Source organism: Pelophylax lessonae, assembly GCF_965119305.1.
Source record: "Pelophylax lessonae genome assembly, chromosome: 4".
Classification (NCBI taxonomy): domain Eukaryota; kingdom Metazoa; phylum Chordata; class Amphibia; order Anura; family Ranidae; genus Pelophylax; species Pelophylax lessonae.
In genome coordinates, this window is record NC_138771.1 from 271,415,839 (window position 1) to 271,435,597 (window position 19,759).

The 19,759-nt window shown below is 41.9% G+C and overlaps 1 protein-coding gene across 1 annotated transcript in view; it reads left to right on the top strand.

Annotated features, from left to right (window-relative positions):
* XPOT (exportin for tRNA) overlaps nt 1-19,759 on the top strand; it is a 153,321-nt gene that overhangs the window by 23,977 nt on the left and 109,585 nt on the right. The window contains exons 2-8 of the mRNA XM_082253111.1: nt 306-442; nt 622-704; nt 7,139-7,195; nt 7,360-7,429; nt 9,474-9,692; nt 16,705-16,889; nt 19,093-19,261. Of these exons, the coding sequence (XP_082109237.1) occupies nt 383-442; nt 622-704; nt 7,139-7,195; nt 7,360-7,429; nt 9,474-9,692; nt 16,705-16,889; nt 19,093-19,261 (843 nt within the window). The 5' untranslated portion in view covers nt 306-382. The remainder of the gene's footprint in view (nt 1-305; nt 443-621; nt 705-7,138; nt 7,196-7,359; nt 7,430-9,473; nt 9,693-16,704; nt 16,890-19,092; nt 19,262-19,759) is intronic.

Below are 19,759 nucleotides of genomic sequence, written 5' to 3' on the forward strand. Positions count from 1 at the left end.
TTGCATCCTAATTAGGCAGTCTGATTCATTTAATTTTTTCACTTATTTGTTGTGCATTAGGTGCTTTTATTATATAAAGTAAAACATTTTCTTTGTGGATGTACATATTTAGTTTGTCCGTTTTTTTTTATTTTTTTTTTTTTTTATTTTTATATGCTGGGATTGTGCAAGTAAACTTTTAATTTATGGGAATAACACTGCAGGATGTTGCTCCTAGTCTTGTGTTAGTTTTGCTGAGACAAGCACCACCATTGTTTTTGCAAATGCCATGTTTCTCCTAACTTTGCTTTTTCATTCTTTGGCAGATGTTGGTTGACTGTGCTGTGCCAGAAAGGGGCAAACCTATTGTGAGAAATAGGGAGCTTGAAGTATAGCAGCAGACATGGATGAACAAGCCCTGCTTGGACTAAACCCAAATGCTAACGCCGACTTCAGAGAGCGTGTATGTTTTGTCATAATGATATGTACTTTTCTTTATTTGGAAATATACCCAACTATTGGTTACCTGTAATATGAGTTCCAAAATAGCAATGCGCTTTGTGCCTTTTTACATGAAATGTCTGCTGTGCACCTCTTTTAATTTATTATGTTGATACGGTCTTCATATATTTTTTTTTTCAGGCATTGGCCTATTTTGAACAACTAAAAGTTTCTCATGATGCATGGCAGATCTGTGCTGAAGCATTAGCCAAACGCATATATAGGTGAGGGGCTTGTCTTTTATTGTACGCTTTCATATTTTTCTATTGGATGCGTGGGCCGGTAATAGTCTTTCTCTTAAAGTGATTTTTTGTTTATCTGGGATCATGCTTAGAGTGTTTCTTTTATTAAAAATGAATGAGTAAAGGCTTTTCAAACCTTAGTATATGGGTCAAGAATTTTCTTGCCAGGAGTAGCTGGTGAAGCTGGTTTTACAACTAAAAGTTGTTAAGCTTAGGATCCGCACATTTATCTTTGCTTAAAGTGACCATGTCATTCATAAAATATTGTAGATCGAAGTAGAGAAAGTAGTTTTTTTTTTTTTCTTTCGCAGTGTGCCTTTTTGAGCATGCTAGAAAATTTGACTTTTGGGAAGTTGGTCCCCTAGCACAGCCCATCCCTCCCTGTAGATCAGGCTTCTCCTCTGGGAGTGTCTAATTATTCTGTCCTGACCCAGCATCTCCACCGCTCATGTCCCTGCATAACCTTTTTATGTACAGTGCCTTGTAAAAGTATTCATACCCCTTCTTCATTTTATGTTACAACCAAAAACATAAATGTATTTTATTGGGATATATGTGATAGACCAACACAAAGTGGCACATAATTGTGAAGTGGAATCAGAATAAATGGTTTTAAATTTTTTTTTTTTCTTTTTTTTACAAATATCTGAAAAGTGTGACGTGCATTTGTATTAAGCCCCTCTGAGTCAATACTTTGTAGAACCACCTTTTTGCTGCAATTACAGCTTCAAGTCTTTTTGGGTATGTCTCTACCAGCTTTGCACATCTAGAGAGTGAAACTTTTGTGCATTCTTTCTTGCAAAATAGCTTAAGCTCTGTCAGATTGGATGGAGAGCGTCTGTGAAAAGCTATTTTTAAGTCTTGCCACAGATTATCAACTGGATTTAGGTCTGGATTTTGACTGGGCCATTTTAACACATAAATATGCTTTGATCTAAACTATTCTATTGTACCTCTGGCTGTATGTTTAGGGTCGTTGTCCTGCTGGGAGGTGAACCTCCGCCCCAGCCAAGTTTTTCGCAGACTCTTAACAAGTTTTCTTCTAAGATTGCCCTGTATTTGGCTCCATCCATCTTCCCAACTCTGACCAGCCTCCCTGTCCCTGCTGAAGAAAAGCATCCCCACAACATGATGCTGCCACCACCATGTTTCAAGGTGATGTGCAATGTTAGTTTTCCGCCACACATAGTGTTTTTTGCCTTTAAGTCAAAAGGTTAAATTTTGGTATCATCTGACCAGAGCACCCTCTTCCACATGTTTGCTGTGTCCCCCACATGGCTTTTCAAAAACTGCAAAAGGGACTTTTTATGTCTTTCTTTCAACAATGATTTTCTTCTTGCCACTCTCAAAGGCCAGATATGTGGAGCGCAAAATAGTTGTCCTGTAGACAGATTCTCCCACCTGTGGCTCTCGGCAACTCCTCCAGAGTTAGCATGGGCCTCTTGGCTACTTCTTTGATTAATACTCTGCTTGCCTGGCCTGTCGGTTTAGGTGGACTGCCATGCCTTGGTAGGTTTGCAGTTGTGCCATACGGTTTCCTTTTTTGGATGATTTTTTTGAACAGTGCTTTGTTCAAAGCTTGGGATAGGTTATAGAAAAAAACTTCTCAGCTTAATCCCTGACCTGTCTGGTGTTCCTTGGCCTGTATGATGCTGTTTGTTCACTAAGAATCTCTAACAAACCTCCTGAGGGCTTTACAGAACAGCTGTATTTGTACTGAGATTAAATTACACACAGATGGAAAAAAAAAGCCTTGTTAGTCCTAAAAATCTTTGTTTTAAGTATTGACCACATTCTTTCCATAATAATGGGTCTTTTTTTTTACCAGGGGACGCAGGGTCAGTTGAATGTTGAATCTTATACTACTGCCTTTAGAAGGAATTGGACATTTTACAAATAAACAGGCTTTGGCAAACCAGGTATAACCCCTCTTACTCCCGACCAGGTATAACCCATCTTACTCCCATGGAGGGGACATGGCCTCCTCTGCCCATGTAACATTCCCTTCTTCCACCATTTGGTTTGCAAGTACCTGCTGTGCTTCTTGGTGGTTTAATTGTTGTAGATTTCTTAGCACAAAGGTAGTGGCCCAACAGGCCTCTTCAGCTCATCATTTTCTAGCAGCTAATGGGCAGTCTGGAGTTTTTTTTCCAGTGGAACTAACGCCAATAGCTTTGATCTTTGTCCCCTGCTTCAGTCTGCGTGCTCTTCAGTCTTCTGAGCTCCCTCAGGTTTATCTCCCTTCTCTACTCTATCCAGGGCTGAGTTTTCTCAGGCTTTGCTGGAGTTTATGGATTAAATATCTGCCATGATAACTGATTTAGAATGCAGGGGCTGCAAGCCTGCTTCTATACCCTCACCTCTAGAGTCTGAGCATGAAATAGCTGCAGAAACCTCCTACACGGTCAGCTGTAGATGAACAATATCCCTATTCCTTTTTGGATGCGTTTGTGCTTGAGGAAGCTCAGTCTGCAGGCATAACTCCTGGGCTTAAAGATACTATATTGATTCTTGTTGCCACATTATGTACCTGTTTAATACTTGAGCAACTGGAACCACCCCTGTCTACCAGTACTGGCTCCCTTTTTAAAGGTCCTAGGAGTGCCAAAACCAGGCCATTTGTTACTGGCACCTATTCTGTATAGAGATTGGTCTATACCCAGTTCTCTGGGTATGAGTTCTTGGACTGATTCAGTAACAAACTGCACAGGTTTGTGTTGAGATCCCAGAGATTATCTGGCATAAACGGTGGTGGCTCATTGAGATCAGTACAGCCTAGTTAAGGCTTTATTTAGGATGTTGCTCATGTTGTACCCACCTATACAACTTCCACTGGAATCATAACCTGGTTCTCTCAGCTGTCTGACTACCCTTCATACCTCTCCGAATCTTGCCTACTGACTCACAAGGAAACCTTTTTTGCTGCCATTACCTCTGCTAGGATGTTGTCTGGACTAGCAGCCCCATCATGTAAATAACCAATTTTGGTTTTCCAAAAGGACTTACCTTTTCACCTTATTTGGGACATTGTACTTTCATCTCTGTCAAACTCTTATGCATCCAAAGAGATTTACTTCCAGTGCCTAGTTGTTGTAGGAGCTTTTCAGGTTTACCTTTCAACTACAGTTTACTTCAGACAGTCCTGACTTTATCTTTGCTAAGGATTATGGAGGGAAAAACCTGCTTGTGCTCCACCATATCTCAGTGGCCTTCACAGATCTATAAATTAGTATATCTGCTAAAAGATAAGGTTCTACCTATTCCACTCAAGGCACATTTTACTAGATCCCTGAATGCTTCCTGAGCTTTTTTGCTCAAGCATCTGTATACCATATTTGCAAGGCTACCACCACCTGGTGTTCTTTTCACATATACTGTAATTTTTACGAGGGGGATGTTCAAGCGTCTGATGCAAGCTTTGGGCGTAAGATCCTGCAGGCAGCCACCTAGTATTTACACTGCGGTTTGTTCTTTTTGGGCACTATTGCAATTGTTTGCTGTGTTGCCTACTTTGTTGGACTGCTTTGGGACTTTTGAATGATCTCAGATTCACTGAAGCATCATGGAAGTGAATATACTTGCCTGGCCAACAGCTTTTTTGGTTTGCCAGTGTCCCACTTCTACCTAAAGGTGGCAGTATGAGGCCCATGAGCATGGACGGCTACCTCCTTCCATGAACAGGGCTAGTATTTTACGTTTTGAAGCCTGATATGCCAGCTATGGAGCCTAATTCCTATAGATCTATTGCCTTGTTACAAGCTGACATAAAATGTTTTGCTAAAGTACTGGCTCGGAGGCTTAACAAAGTAACTGCTGATATCATTCATGCAGACCAAGCTGGCTTCATGCCAACAAATCCACTGCTTTCAACCTCAGACGACTTTTATTTAAATATGCAAACACTAGCTGATAACGGAGGGGCGAGAGCACTTTTGTCGCTAAACAAAGCCTTTGATAGCGTGGAGTGGTGCTATATGTGGGCAGCGCTGGAAAGATTTGGCTTTTGGAGAACAAATTTATTGCTTGGGTCCATTTATTGTATCATAATCCCCAGGCTGCTTTTCTGGGAGGGTGACAGGACTTCACAGGTATTTTCACTGGATAGGGGTGCCCTATATCCCCCCTCCTCCTATTTGCCCTTGCAATAGAACCACTGGTGGCTTTTTGGTTGAGGGCTTTAAATATGGCGCACACCATGAAAAGATCATGTATGCAGACGACATGCTGCTTGTGATGGGAAACGCAGGCCCCTCTTTGCAAGCTGTAACGGACATAGTCACTGATATTGGCATTTTGTTCAGGCTTGACTATTACCTGGACCAAGTCAGCTCTGTTGCTGCTGGATAGAGCTCTTGACCCCCAGTTATTTCTGCCCAGTTCCTATAGTGGGGCAGTTAAGATATTTGGGAATCCTAGTCTCGGCTGAGATGGTGGACTATTGCTGTTTTAACATATTTTACCCTGCTGTCACGGATTAGGGATAAGGTGAAATTGTGGTCTAAACTACTGCTGTCAGTGGCGGGTAGAGCTTATTTAGCAAAAATGATCTTCATGCCCCAGCTACTCTATTCCTCTACAACACGCCTGTGGTTATACCCCTTAAAATATTTTGAGTGGTAAATTCCATTTTTCGCTCACTACTATGGAAATCAGGTCCTGCTAGAGTCAGGCTGGAGCAACTCCAGAGGTCTAAGGATACTGGGGGGGGCCTAGATTTCCTGAACCCCTGGCTGTACTATCTGGCTGCCCAGCAGCTGCTAAACGGCATTAATTATGTATCGCCCGAGGGGGAAAGACGCAAGGATTCCACATTAGCTGTGGCGTTATCACTGTGTAGAAGCTTAGACTCTCCCAGAAGCCCTTGAGGCCCAGCTCTTCTTAAAGTCCAACAAAAGGTACCCCCACGTATAGGCTACTACATAAGATTTGGTTCAAAGGAAAACAATTGCAAAGAGTGTTGGGATTTACTAGTTACAGCCCCATCTGGAATAACAATACCTACCCAGAACTGTCAAAGCTGCAGTGTGCAGCCCCGTGGCTAACATATGGTGTTACCTCTGTCACATTTTAAGTAATGGCAGGTTGCTCCCAGTTGCACAGATGCAAGCCAGATATTGACTGTCAAACAAAATGTACTCCCCCCCCCCCCCTTCCTTCAATTGCGGCACTCCATTAAAGCGCAAGCATCCTAAGAGCAGGCGGTGTTATCTCCCACTTATTTTTTTCTAAATGATGCAGCAATCCACATCCACTAAAGAAGGGTTCATCTTCAGGTCCTATGCGATGCGGCTGCCAGAGCACCTGGAAAATTTTCCCAACATGGCTATGTAAAAATGGGTTGAGGATGTGGGTGATTATAGATGGCGATCAGTGCCCTGGAATCTGTCCACAGCTGTTCTTTAAATGTAACCCAAAGACTGTCCCAACTATATATACTAATGCAGATTCATCATACCCCACTTAAATTGTTTACTCTTAGACTCCGCCTAAACCCATTGTGTACGAGATGCAAGGGAGCGAAGGGGGACCGGATACTTCTCGTTTGGCGGTGCCCAAAGTTGCAACGCTTTAGGACTGGCATAGTAAGCACCAGTAACAATACTTTTCAAGTAACTGTCTCTTGATCCTAAACCTTGCTTATTGGGTATACTGGATGAGGTTATAACAGACATATGTCAAAAAGGCGGTGTCCAGAGCACAGTTCCAAGCTCGAAAGCTGATCTTGCAACATTGGATCTCTCCAACCTCTCTAACTTTAGCGATGTGGTTAGCCAACATGGGAATAACTTTGAGATCGGAGCGCTTGATACATAAGCATAGAGGCAGCCTGACCTGGTTCATTAGGATCTGGGGATGCTGGCTTGGCTCCATTGGACTTAATTCTTGATAGGCTATTACCTTAAAGTGGGAACTCAACCTGCTGTGTGTGTGTCCCTTTTTTGGAGTGAGTTTAATTTACGGTACTGGGGAAGAGATATGATGAGAATGTCTTCTTAAACCATACCTAGGGATGCATACACTGGGAGATATAGCGACTAATGACATCTCAGGTTGAGTTGGTTTTATAAACCTGCTTTGTCTTTGTACAAGAACATTATTCTACTTTGTATTCTGCGAAAGTATTGTATAATGTAATACTTCCGAATGTGCATTGTCGTACTGTTAAAAGTTGTTAAACTTTATTCTAATTTAATAAAAAAGAAAAAGTGGCCGTATAACCCGGTATTATTGATCCTCTCTCCCCTTGATGAAGTTCCATAAAAGGATTTTACAGTGAGCAAAAACATCCTTTTTACCTGCTTATTCAGAATATGTAAATATTTTGTTGTCCATAGCCTGGACACATGTTCACTTTTTAAATCCTAAATAGGATTGCAGAAAATGCGTTAACATATATGAAACTTTTTTTATTTCAGTGACGATCATGTTAAGTTTTTCTGCTTTCAAGTTTTGGAACACCAAATAAAATTCAAGTAAGTTTCACGTTTGTTTGTTTTCAAGAATGGACACTGATGTATTTTGTTGTGGGAGCTAGGGAATGACTTGGCTGCTGTGTGCTGTTTGGGCAGTAGTGTTCCTCAACTTTGTTGTGGTGTGAAGTTCTCAAGTTTATGGTACAATTTTGTGTTTTCCACAGGTATTCTGAACTGTCTGCATTGCAGCAGCAACTGATAAGGGAAACTCTAATTACATGGCTTCAAGCTCAGGTAAATAGTAAAATGTTTTAGATCTGCAGAATGGAGGACCTGATCTTTTCAGCCCAAAACAATTACGAGACATGCAAGTCTACATGGTTTTACCTGGATTCTTTTACATTCCTAGCTGAAGGATCGCTACTGTTTGGGAGTGACCCAGTGTAATTGACGGTCCCTCCTTCCTGAGCTCTTGCTTGTGTGGTTCTCCCCTGTACCCTTATCTTCCTTCCCTTCACTCCTCTGCCCCCCCCCCCCTTATTGACATTCCCTTGCACAGTTATCTGCCATCCTGCATACTACCAGAATCTGTTTTTTTTTTTTTTTTTTTTTTTTTTTTTTTTTTTTTTTTTTTTTATATATATCAAACAGGTTCTTTATAAAAAGGACAAGGTTCAGTACAAACAAACAGTCCGGTAGCATTACAGATCGGTACAAAACATTCGAGAAAATTACATTTTTCACCCCAGCATTACATTAGGCATTGACATGGAGATAAAAAGGGAAAAGGTTGTCCTCAGGAGGTACAAAAAAAGCACCTTGCCAACAATTGCCAGCCCGCAATTGAGTGAAAACTGGGTATAACCTTTTTAGTCCGATCAAAAAAACCAGCCACTAGGCATGTTAAAGACAATATGGGGCTGTTGGGCGACCAGGACACTGCAAAAGCCGCATCTGTACAAGTTTGCGCGGGCTAAGACCCGGGGTATCAAAGTTCCCATAATCTTTCAAGCTTTCCAGGACATCCCCTATGTTTATATACATACTGTTCAAATATTAGGGTGTTTCCAATATGTGTTATCCATAGCTGGTGTGATGGAGGATCAGACGACTTCCAGAGCAGAAGAATCCTCTTCCGAGCCTGGACGGGACATGATTAAATGCCACCCCTGTGGGTTCCACAGGAATGTTGTCGCTTAGGATGCCCAGTAGACCACATTTGGGCTCAAAGAGTATCTGCTTTTGGAACACCCTATTAAAAGTACCCATAACTGTCGACCAGTAGCGGTGTAATTTGGGACATTGCAGAGGAGATAAATAAATAAGATCACCCCTATCCCATTTGCACTGATGGCAAATGGGGTCGGCCAGTACACCCATGCTGTGAAAGGGAAAATGGGATATTTTACTTACGGTAAAATCCTTTTCTTTGATGTTCATTGATGGACACAGCACCCACCTCTCTGTGGAGTTGTATTCTTCTGGCACTGCTTGTAACAAAACTGAGTACCTATAGCAGAGAGAGGGAATATATCCCCTGGGACGTAGGTGTAGCCAGACTTTTTTTCTGCCTAGTGCCCTACTCCTCCTGTAGGGGGCAGTATAACCCAATGGTTAAGAAGATCAGTAGCTGTGTCTGTCAATGAACATCAGAGAAATTAATTTTTCTGTAAGGCCTCATGCACACAGGGCATTAGAAAAAAATGAGCTGCAAAGCCAGTCCTGACGCCAGGAAAAAGCAGCTGTAAAAATTTGCTTTTAGAAGGGTTCTGTATTGGGAGTTAATGCACGTTTTAGCCACGTTAAGTAGCGTTCGCGTTTAGCAGCCTTTCTTTGACCTCTATTTTCCAACCTCCAATCCAACTACTACAGCTTAAAAACCTCTGACGTGGCCTAACGCTGTATTCGGCCTTTAACAGCGTCAGGCCTTTTTACAGCTTAACGCTGCTGCTCCAGAACGCACTGGCCCTGGATTTTTTTTTTTTTTAACAGCTTAAAAACGCCTATTCTTCTTGCAGCTCCAAAAAGCCTGTGTGTGCATGAGGCCATAGAGTAACATTTTAAGCTGCAAAACAAATCTGAGGCTCCTAAAATAGCTTTAAAAACACCCTGTGTGCATGAGGCCTAAGTCAAAAATCCTTTTTTTTTTTAAGAAATTACCTGTTTTAAAAGATTATTTTGGTTAGTGTTTTATGACTAATTGTCAGTCAAAATATCTCAACAAAAATGCCTGGCAATGATGAAGGGTTATATACAGGCTATTAATTGTTTAAATAATTGAACAAAACACTTTTGAAACTTGGTTTTGTATTAATGTTCTGCTTTTTTTTCCTTACAGATGCTCAATTCCCAACCAGAGAAAACATTCATACGTAACAAAGCTGCACAGGTCTTTGCCCTGGTCTTTGTTACAGAGTACCTCTCAACCTGGCCTAAATTTTTTTTTGATATTCTGTCTGTTGTGGGACTCAACCCCCGTGGTGTTGACCTGTACCTTAGAGTTCTTATGGCTGTTGATGCAGAGGTTGTGGACCGGGACATTATTCACACTCCTGAGGTGAGCACCATTCTTTTATTATTTTGTTTTTATTACTTTGCACAGTGTCTGGAGTATATTTTCACAACGTACAATGGATATAAAAAGTCTACACACCCCTGTTAAAATGTCAGGTTTCTGTGAAGTAAAAGAGACAAAGCTGAATCATTTTTCTACCTTTTTAATGTGACCTATCAACTGTACAACTTAACAAGAAACTGAAATCTTTTAGGTGGAGGAAAGTATAAATTTTAAAATGATTGCATAAGTGTGCACACCCTTAAACTCATACTTTGTTGAGGCATCTTTTTATATTACAGCAATGTCTTTTTGGGCACATGTTGACTTTGCAGTATTTGCTCTCTTCTTTGCAAAAACACTCCAAATCTGTCAGATTGCGAGGGAATCTCCTGTGCAAAGCCCTCTTCAGATCACCCCACAGATTTTGAATCCGATTCAGGTCTGAACTCTTGCTGGGGCCATTCCAAAACTTTAATCTTCGGGTGAAGCCAATCCTTGATTTGGATGTATGCTTTGGGTCGTTGTCATGCTGAAAGATGCAGTTCCTCTTCATGTTCAGCTTTCTAGCAGAAGCCTGAAGGTTTTGTGCCAATATTGACTGGTATTTGAAACTGTTCATAATTCCCTCTACGTTGACTCAGGCCCCTGTTCCAGAAGAAAAACAGCCCCAAAGCTTGATGCTTCCTTCCCCATGCTTCACTGTGGGTATGGTGTTCTTTTGGTGGTGATTTTCAATTGAGTTGTACAGTTTATAGGTTGCATTAAAGGTGGAAAAAGTTCTGAAATGATTTTATCTTTGTTTCATTTATGATTTGTCTCATTTTTTTATTTTTATCACTGAAACCTGACATTTTAACAGTGGTGTGTAGACTTTTTATAGTCACTGTAGATTGCAAAGGATATTAAAACCTAACTTTGAGATGTAAAAAAAACCCATACAGTGCATTCCTCTGCACTGCATGAGTTTTAAATGCTTGTTAAATCTAGGGGGCGAAGGAAGAGGCTGTATTACCGAACTGTATTGCTGGCTCCAGTGCTCACTACTTTTCCCTGATGCTCTGAGTTGTGGGTGGACTTGGCATCATAAAGTCTGATGCAAGACTACTTGTCCTGTGTTGTATGTGAGGAGGTAAGGGCTTGGCAGAGTGCATTAGCGAGAATGCTGCACGGGATCTGTGCCTGTTGACCAGGCCGCACAGCAGGAGGCGAGTGGCGACCGTGGTTCACATAGGGCTATTGCTCGCCGCTCACTTCTGCGGTCATGCCCGCGTGTCCTCTCTCTGAACCTACCCAAATGACTGTCAGACTGTCAACAGGGCAAGGGGTGGGAGGAGCTGCAGATCGGAATGGAGAGTTTCTGCCGTGTTGTTAGGATCACATTGTCGGGTGGGCGGATGAGTCGGGACACAGACTATGGGGAGTGAGGGAACAAAGAGGTAACACCTCAGAAAGGTTGCTGAAAAATGGGATGCTCAAATCTGATAATGTAAAAACGTTATTGAAAAAATGGACGGATATACATCTGGTACATAGTCCACCAATCGTGGAGGGCAATGATACCTATGAGGAAACAGACAAAAAAGACAGACGGTTTTGCACAAAACAGCATTAAAAACAATAACAAAGACACACGCGCCTCATCACTCACTCAACACCCAAGGATATGACAGCATGCAACTCAGCCAGTAGCAGGGTTCAATCCAATCGGACCATAGTCCCCGCTAAAACTGACTCAGTATATGCTGAAATGCCGGCATGTGGGGGAAGGAGACCACGATTGCCTAGATCCCCCTGTAAAATATAAACAATGATAAAGCTGGACTTAGGTTTCTGCAGTAGAAGTGACAAGCAATGGTGATCCTGGTGTGGGTCACTGCTGATGTCCCTATAGATGTAACACTGGTTAAAGTGATAATAAGTAAATATCTAGAATCCAGCCAATTATTACAGTGGATAAATGACTGTTGGGAAGCTTTGGGGAGCTTATTGTGGTGAAAATCCTCCTCATAGATAATAGGCGGGGCAGAAGATGGACTTAATAGAAGAACTCTCTGCTGGTCCTCAAATCAAAACCTGATTTATCAGGAGATTGAAGAAAATAATTCATTCATCCCAGGGCGGTTCTTGAAAGTCCCAAGGGGGCAATAGGGGAGGGGAGACCCGGCGGCACAGGAGTGTTGGCTAGGGCTGCAGGTGTGGGTCCGATGAATCTAAATTTCAAGGGGGAGAGGTCAAACAGCATGTCGTCAGATCTCAATAATGAACTCAAATGCAGATGGCCATCAGGTTCCAAGTGTATTAGTAAGTGTATCCTGAATGGAATGTGAGGAACACTCTTACCATGTCCTGCTGAGTTGGGTCAATCAAGGAAGTGTCCTGTTGCTGACTCTCCATCCCCTGTGTGTGGACGGACCTCCGTGTTCCAAAGCGCTTTTACACTCTACCGTACCTCACCAGTCAATGAAGCAAATCAAATTCCGTGGTCTCCACGAAATCTCCCCGCTCTGGCCGGATATCCGTATTCCGTTTTTCTCATTGGTGAGAATTGTGTACCGTCTTCATAGTGACTCGGCAAGAGTTCCGGGTGAGAGGCGGGCAGAGGCGCGTGACGTCAACGCGTTTCGCGTGCGTGACGCACGCTTCTTCAGATGAGTCGGGAAATTACACATGGACTGAGCAAAGCCTCTGCCCTGCTAAAGGTACGCGTCTTGTGCAGGGGAGGCAGAGATTAGCAATGTGTGATGTTATAGAGCAGTGATGGCAAACCTTGGCACCCCAGATGTTTTGGAACTACATTTCCCATGATGCTCATGAACTCAGCAGTGTAGTTGAGCATCATGGGAAATGTAGTTCCAAAACATCTGGGGTGCCAAGGTTCGCCATAACTGTTAAGAGGAAAGAGGGGCTCTGTAATCAAAAGGGGACTACACTGTAAAGGGGCACTTTCATTAGTGCAGTTGTCCTTTTTATATTACAGTGCCCCTTTTACAGAGCAGTCCCCTTTACATCAGTGCCCCTTTTACAGGGCAGTCCCTGTTAAATTAATGTAAAGGGGGGGCACTCTGATCTAAAAGGGACTACACTGTAAAGGGGGGCTGTGATGTGAAGGGGAACTGAGGACACTGTTATAAAGTAAAGACTGTGCTGTAAAGGGGAGTTTTGGTGTGAAGGGTGGCTGAGGATCGACTCCGTGAATATCTTATCCTCCAACCTGTCCACAAACAAGCCCCCCTCCTCCCGCTCCCTGGAAAAATTTGCTGCTATGAAACGGTTCCTGGTTTAAAAAGGGTGGGGACTGCTGCCCTAAGGGATAATATCAGGGCTTGACAAATTTGCCTGAAATCTAGGAGCCAGCTAAAAAAGTTAGGAGCCAGTTTTTTTTTTTTTTTAACTAACAACCAAGCTTTATTTAATAAAACTGATACTAAATTTGCACATAAATACGACTAGAACCCCACTCTCCTATATAGCGCAATTGGATGGAAACAGACTGTCTGTCTCTTTCCATCCGATGCCATCTGATCGGATCCACGGGATGGATAGAAAATAGAACCACCATCCGTCTGTTTTTGGCGGGCAGGGTCAGATGGCGGCAGATTACCGCTCCATAGAGGAGACTGAACGGTCCGATCAGGTCTGCCTGAAAAACTGACAGGCGGACCTGATCAGACAGCCCGTGTGAAAGGGGCCTTTGGCTGTGGCACGGCGATGAGGAAAAAAAAAAAAGATGTATATATATTTATATATATATATATATATATATATATATATATATATATATATATATATATATATATATATATATATATATATATATATATATATATATATTTTTTTTTTTTTAATAAGAATTGAAGAAAAAAAAAGAAAACATTTTTTTATTTTTTTTTTTAATAATTAAAAAAAGAAAAAATTATTATTTTTTTTACATTTAAAAAATAAATTAATAATAATAACCACACTCCCTGTCCACTTACCTTTAAGCAAAGGTAACTGGACAGAGAGATGAAGCCTTAAAAAACTTCCCTCTCTTCTCCTCTTTGGAAGGAGAAGAAAAGGCATTGAGAACATGCATTACTCCCGGCCACCACAAGAGGGCGCCAGTTCCCCTAGCTTCTCATCTCACAGAAGAAGGCCGAAAAGCCGGGGACTAAATTTCTGGACGGCGTGGAAGTCCGTGAACTCGAAGAGGAGGTGGGGGGCGCAAAAGGGACAGGACAGCTCAAGCAGGGCACCCCAGGCGCCAGGTCGCTAATTCTAGTCGCAAATGCGACCTGGCGCCCGGGATTTGTCGAGGCCTGGATAATATGACTAACTTTTAATGTGCAATCAAATCCCCATGCAACATAAAGTGCATATATTAACAAATTGTCTTGTCAAGTGACAGCAAAAGCCTTAACATGGTCCTCATCCGCACCCACGTTGTACACACCGCACTCGCCAGAACTTGTTGACGTCTTGATTACAAGGTCAAAAAGCACTTTACACAATTCTCCTTAACCACTTCCGGACTGCCCACTGTATTTACGTCGCTACTTTGACATTTAAATACCGGAGTTATGGCAGCGGATGGCTGCCACAACCCCGGTATTTTCCTACATGCTCGGCGGTCCTTTTTCCACACAAAAGTGGTTCCAGTGGCAATTCGCTGTGGGATCACTTTTATCACTTTTCCAGTCGTTAGCCCCACTTACCAGGGCCGTTGGTAGCGGCGAAAACGATCCGGTCTTGGGCAGGAAGTCGAGTGAGGGGAGTTGGACACTAGACAGAAAATAATTCTGGCTACACCCATGGGTAGTCCCAGGGGTTATACTACATCTTCTCTGCTATAGCCTCATTTTTTTTTTTCTCTGCCTAGTCAGGAGTAAGGTCCTAATTCCTTGCTGGGATCTCTGGTTCTGGCAATTTTTTTTCCTTTTCGATAGAAATTTGTTCTCCTGTTTTTTTCCTGTGAGATCTACAATCAACTGCCGGACTGGGAGAAGGGCTGGATAATCTAGATCCAGTGGTCACCCCAGTCTGACCAGCGAGAGCGTGCAGACCTGAGCTTCACGCTAGGTCGGCCGCGTCATTGCCCCACTGGGCGGGGGCTGGCCTGCGAGTTAAATGCCTTGCAAGGTCTCGTATAACCTGGTTTCGGCCTGAGTCACAGTCACAGCCTGAGCTCATGTGATCCTGCTATATAGGATCGCATGTCTCTGTGATCATTTCACAAGTCCAACCCCCTTACAGTTAGAATCACTCCCCTAGGGTCACATTTACCCCCTTGATCACCTATACTGTTAACCCCTTCCCTGCCATTGTCATTACAGTAACCGTGCATATTTATAGCACTGATTACTGTAGTAATGTCACTGGTACCCCCAAAAGTGTAAAAAATGTCAGTCAGGGGTCTGATCTGTCTGCCGCAATGTCGCAGTCCCACAAAAAATCTCAGATCGCCGCCATTACTAGTAAAAAAAATAAAAATGACAAATCTTTCCCGTACTGTAGTTAGTAGACGCGACAACTTTTGCGCAAACCAATCAAAATATGCTTAATGGGATTTTTTTTTTTTTAAACCAAAAATATGTAGCAGAAAACAAATTGGCCTAAAATGTTAAATTTTGATTTTTACACTGACCCTAGAAAAGCAATAGAGGGGAAATTGTCCAATGGTGGCACTAGTTCATATGACCTGGAGGTCCCCAAGAAATTCCCTTAATTTTCAGGCATTTCCTCTCACTTCCTGTTTGGCTATGGGGCAGGAAGTGAAGGAAAATCCTCTGCAATGGGACAGTGGAGAAAAAAACTGATGGGTTAGAACTCCCTTGCTATATCCAAATTGAAAATACAAATTTTGCCAATAATTCTACTTTAAGTGGAATATAGCCTCCAAACTCTTTTCTGGGTCCTCTTGCAAGTATTGCCTCTATGCCATTAAAGTACCTCTGGGCCTTTTTTAAGAACCTCCATGGCATCCATTTTATAAATGAATAAAACGATAGGGAAGCCCCTCATAGTATAGTAGTAATATTTATTTGATGACTAAAAATCTAAAAATGTGCTTACATGTACATAGGAGATGAAGGGCAGGAAATATCAACTAAGAACGCCGATATATGCTTTCTACCAAGCAGAAGTAACTTTTACCTGAAACATTGTCAATTCTGCCTCTGTCAGCCAGTAAGGTAGCCTATCGTAGTGATGGCCTAGTAGAGTTATGAGGTTTTGGGACACGCTGGAAAGCTGTGACACTACTAGAAAGTATTGGAGCTTTGCTTGTCAAAACAGCCCAGAATTCAGCTGTTTTCTGTAGGCTTTTTGAAATGACTGAATCTCTAGGTGCCGATTTTAAAACCGTCTTTTTAACAAGTATTGATGCACGAATATGTGCTTTGAACTCCTACTGGATTGGGTTTCTTTTTGAAGTGCATTGTAATGTAGTAAAGCGGTATCACCAGGCCCCTATGTACATGTGTTCAGACCTGTATGTTTGGGTGAGGCTTTTTATGAGTTATCCTGCTTGCTGTAGACTGACGTTTTGAAAATTGCCTAATCATTGTTAAAGCATGTGTTCTTAGATATAGTATTTTAAAATAGAACTGTTCACATTTTTGGAGCTCGATAATGGTAATCAAAAGATAAATCTTCTGTGTAAATGGAGCAATAGAATAAAAAGATCACAAACTTTTATACATTTCACTTTGATAGCTGCATAGTTGAATACTAAAATGTCAGTTTTGTTTGTTCAAAACTTTAAATGGCTAACTATACACAAAAAAAATAAGGTGGGGGCGGGGGGGAGCCCATGCCTGCTAGTTCGGTATTCTGTGTGTCAGCAGATCACCTGTGACAGCCAACTGAATTGGAGAGTGGGTGGGGTTAGAAATAAATGCAAATGGTTAAGAGTAGAAAGAAAGCGAATAAAAATGAAATAGTTTGAAAAAAAAATAAAGAACAGGCAGTTAGATAGGCAGAAGATATGATTGTTTAACTCTTCTGTAAATGACCGCACCTGTTTACTTTCTAGGAAGCACGTAGAAATACATTATTGAAGGACACCATGCGGGAGCGGTGTATTCCAAACCTGGTGGAATCCTGGTACCAAATATTACAGACTTATCAGCAGACAAACTCTGAACTGACATGCCAGTGCCTTGAAGTGATTGGCGCCTATGTCTCATGGATAGATCTGACATTGATTGCAAATGACAGGTATACATATGTTTGTATGCGTAAATCATTTTTATGCTTGTGAAATATTGTACCAAAAACTCCTATAATTAAAATCAAAGAAAAAGTTAAAATGGCTGGCAGTGATTGTAGGGCAAATGAAAGAACATATTGATGTTAGGAATTACCGTTTTTACCCTTGCCCCCCACATGTGACAAACACTTTTTTTTGTACAAACTGTAATAACGAAGTAAAAAGGGGGGACAGTTAGTAGATGGTGTTGGTGTTTTATCGCTGACACTGTTGACAGCGTTTCCAATTTGCCTTAGATATTCCTTTCTGACCAAAATCTGTTGATGGCTGGAGTAAAGTATGACCTGTATTAAACTAGAGGCGATACTAACTGTGGAAGGTGCAAGACCCAACCCTTTCAAACATCTGTCTTGAGTGTGTTTGTTTTTGTTGTAACACTGAGCGGGAAATGTGGAACAAATCCACCAAAGCTTTTAAAATACCAACTTCTGCTTGTATTATACGGTTAAATGTAACTCTGAATAAAAATGCAGGTTTTAGGATTATGTAGTTCTTTAGATAAAAACTGCAGTTAAACACACAACAGACCATATTAATGTGATTTGTAAATCCAAAAAAAAAAAAAACAGTTTATACTTGCCTACTCTGGGCAGTAGTATTGCACAGCGTGGCCCCAAATCTCCTTCTCGGGTCCCCCGCTGGCACTTCTGCCTCCTCCTCTGGCCAGTGCCTCCATGGGAAGTCTCTTTCTATGGGGCAAACTTGCTCCCAAGCCATGCTGCCTGCGTTTATAGACACAGACAGCAGGGCTTGACCCTGCTCCCTCATCACTTGCTTTAAACAGCAGCGAGAGCCAAAGGCTCCTGCTGCCACAGCAAAGCCTATGAGAAAAGAACTGAGAGGGGGGAGAGTACTGTAGATGGGCAGGATCAAATGAGGGCTTAGGTAACTGGGGGGGGGGGGGTTAAACATTTTTTACCTTACTGCAAGGAATGCATTAAAGGAAAAGTACAGCCAAAGCTTGTTTGTCTGTACTTCTGTGGATCACAGGAGTGCAGATCGTTCTGCACTCTGTCACCCGTTTTCAACAAAGTGCGGACTAAAGCCTGTTGACGTCACAGAGCCAGTCCAGACTCAAAAGATAGCAAACTTATGCTCAGGATCTGCCCACATATCTGGACTGGCACCCAGCTCAGCCTCAGAGCCTGAGCGCCTTCCACTTCTTTACCCCCCCTCTTCCACTTCTTTACCCCCCCTCTTCCACTTCTTTACCCCCCCTCTTCCACTTCTTTACCCCCCCTCTTCCACTTCTTTACACCCCCTCTTCCACTTCTTTACCCCCCCTCTTCTCCACTTCTTTACCCCCCCTCTTCTCCACTTCTTTACCCCCCCTCTTCTCCACTTCTTTACCCCCCCCTCTTCTCCACTTCTTTACCGCCCCCTTTTCCACTTCTTTACCCCCCCTCTTCCACTTCTTTACCCCCCTCTTCCACTTCTTTACCCCCCCTCTTCCACTTCTTTACCCCCCCTCTTCCACTTCTTTACCCCCCCTCTTCCACTTCCTTACCCCCCCTCTCTTCCCCTTCCTTAATCTCTCTTTCTTTCTTTCTTTCTTTCTTTCTTTCTTTCTTTCTTTCTTTCTTTCTTTCTTTCTTTCTTTCTTTCTTTCTTTCTTTCCCCCCTCCCCCGCCGCCTCCTACCAATGAATTAACCTAGGTAAGGATTTCAAAATGTAAACAAAATCCCATACTTCGCAAGGTAAAAAAAAATGTTTAGGCTTTATTACCATTTTAATATCACAGGTGTATTAATAGCATAGTGCAAAGGGTAAAGGAATGTTGTAATCTTGTAATACTTTGGTTTAGTTACTATAATAAGGGTGCTTATGTAGCGCTTGATTTTTTTTTTTTTTTTTTTTTTTTCGTCGTTAAACCTCTCCTAATTTACAATAGAGAAGTACTGCAGATATTTGTTTCGGTTCAGAAAGTAATACACAAATCATTATCAAAAAGTAGTGGAAGTATGTTTAGACTATGCATTTTGATGATATACAGAGAAACAAGGAAGTGCATGCTCATAATTAATAGATCTGCATGCTTTTATTTCTGTATTGCAGTTTTATCCTCATTCATTATTTTGCATGCTTGACTTCACATTTGTGTTCTTTTTTTTAATTGATTACGATTACCTCCTTTTGTGCTAATCTCTCAGATTTATTAACATGCTGCTTGGTCACATGTCAGTGGAAGTTCTCCGTGAGGAAGCATGTGACTGTTTGTATGAAATTGTAAATAAGGGAATGGATCCTATTGATAAAACCAAACTAGTGGAATCTTTGTGTCAAGTATTACAGTCTGCAGGATTCTTCAGCATTGAACAGGTTTGTGACACTGGTGATTGAGATCCATGCTAGGATATTTTGTATTAAATGTATTGTTACTTAGTCTGTTCATTCTTTAACTTCATATAAAAGTACAAAATCTCCAGAAAACTGATTTCTGTGGTGTTTTTTTGCACTTAAAGCCTAACTCCACCTGCTGTCAGCACTGTATAAACCGTATCATCTAGTGGTGCGCCAAAACCAAAAATTCAGGATGCACTTGGCCGAAATCCCCAAACAGTTAAAAAAAAAAAGTTTAATTTTTGCATTGCAATCATCGGGACGCAATTTTACATTGCACACAGTGGAATGCGGCAAGCCATATATATTTTCCACAGCTGCATTTCTAGTACCAGCTACATTCAGTATACAGTGCTGTGTTCAGACAGTGAACAGTGACATTATTCATTAAAATAAAAAAAATAGGCTTCCTGTGAATCACTGAGCAGCACAGGAAGTTTCCCAACCACTACCAGATCACAGAATTGTATATTGTAC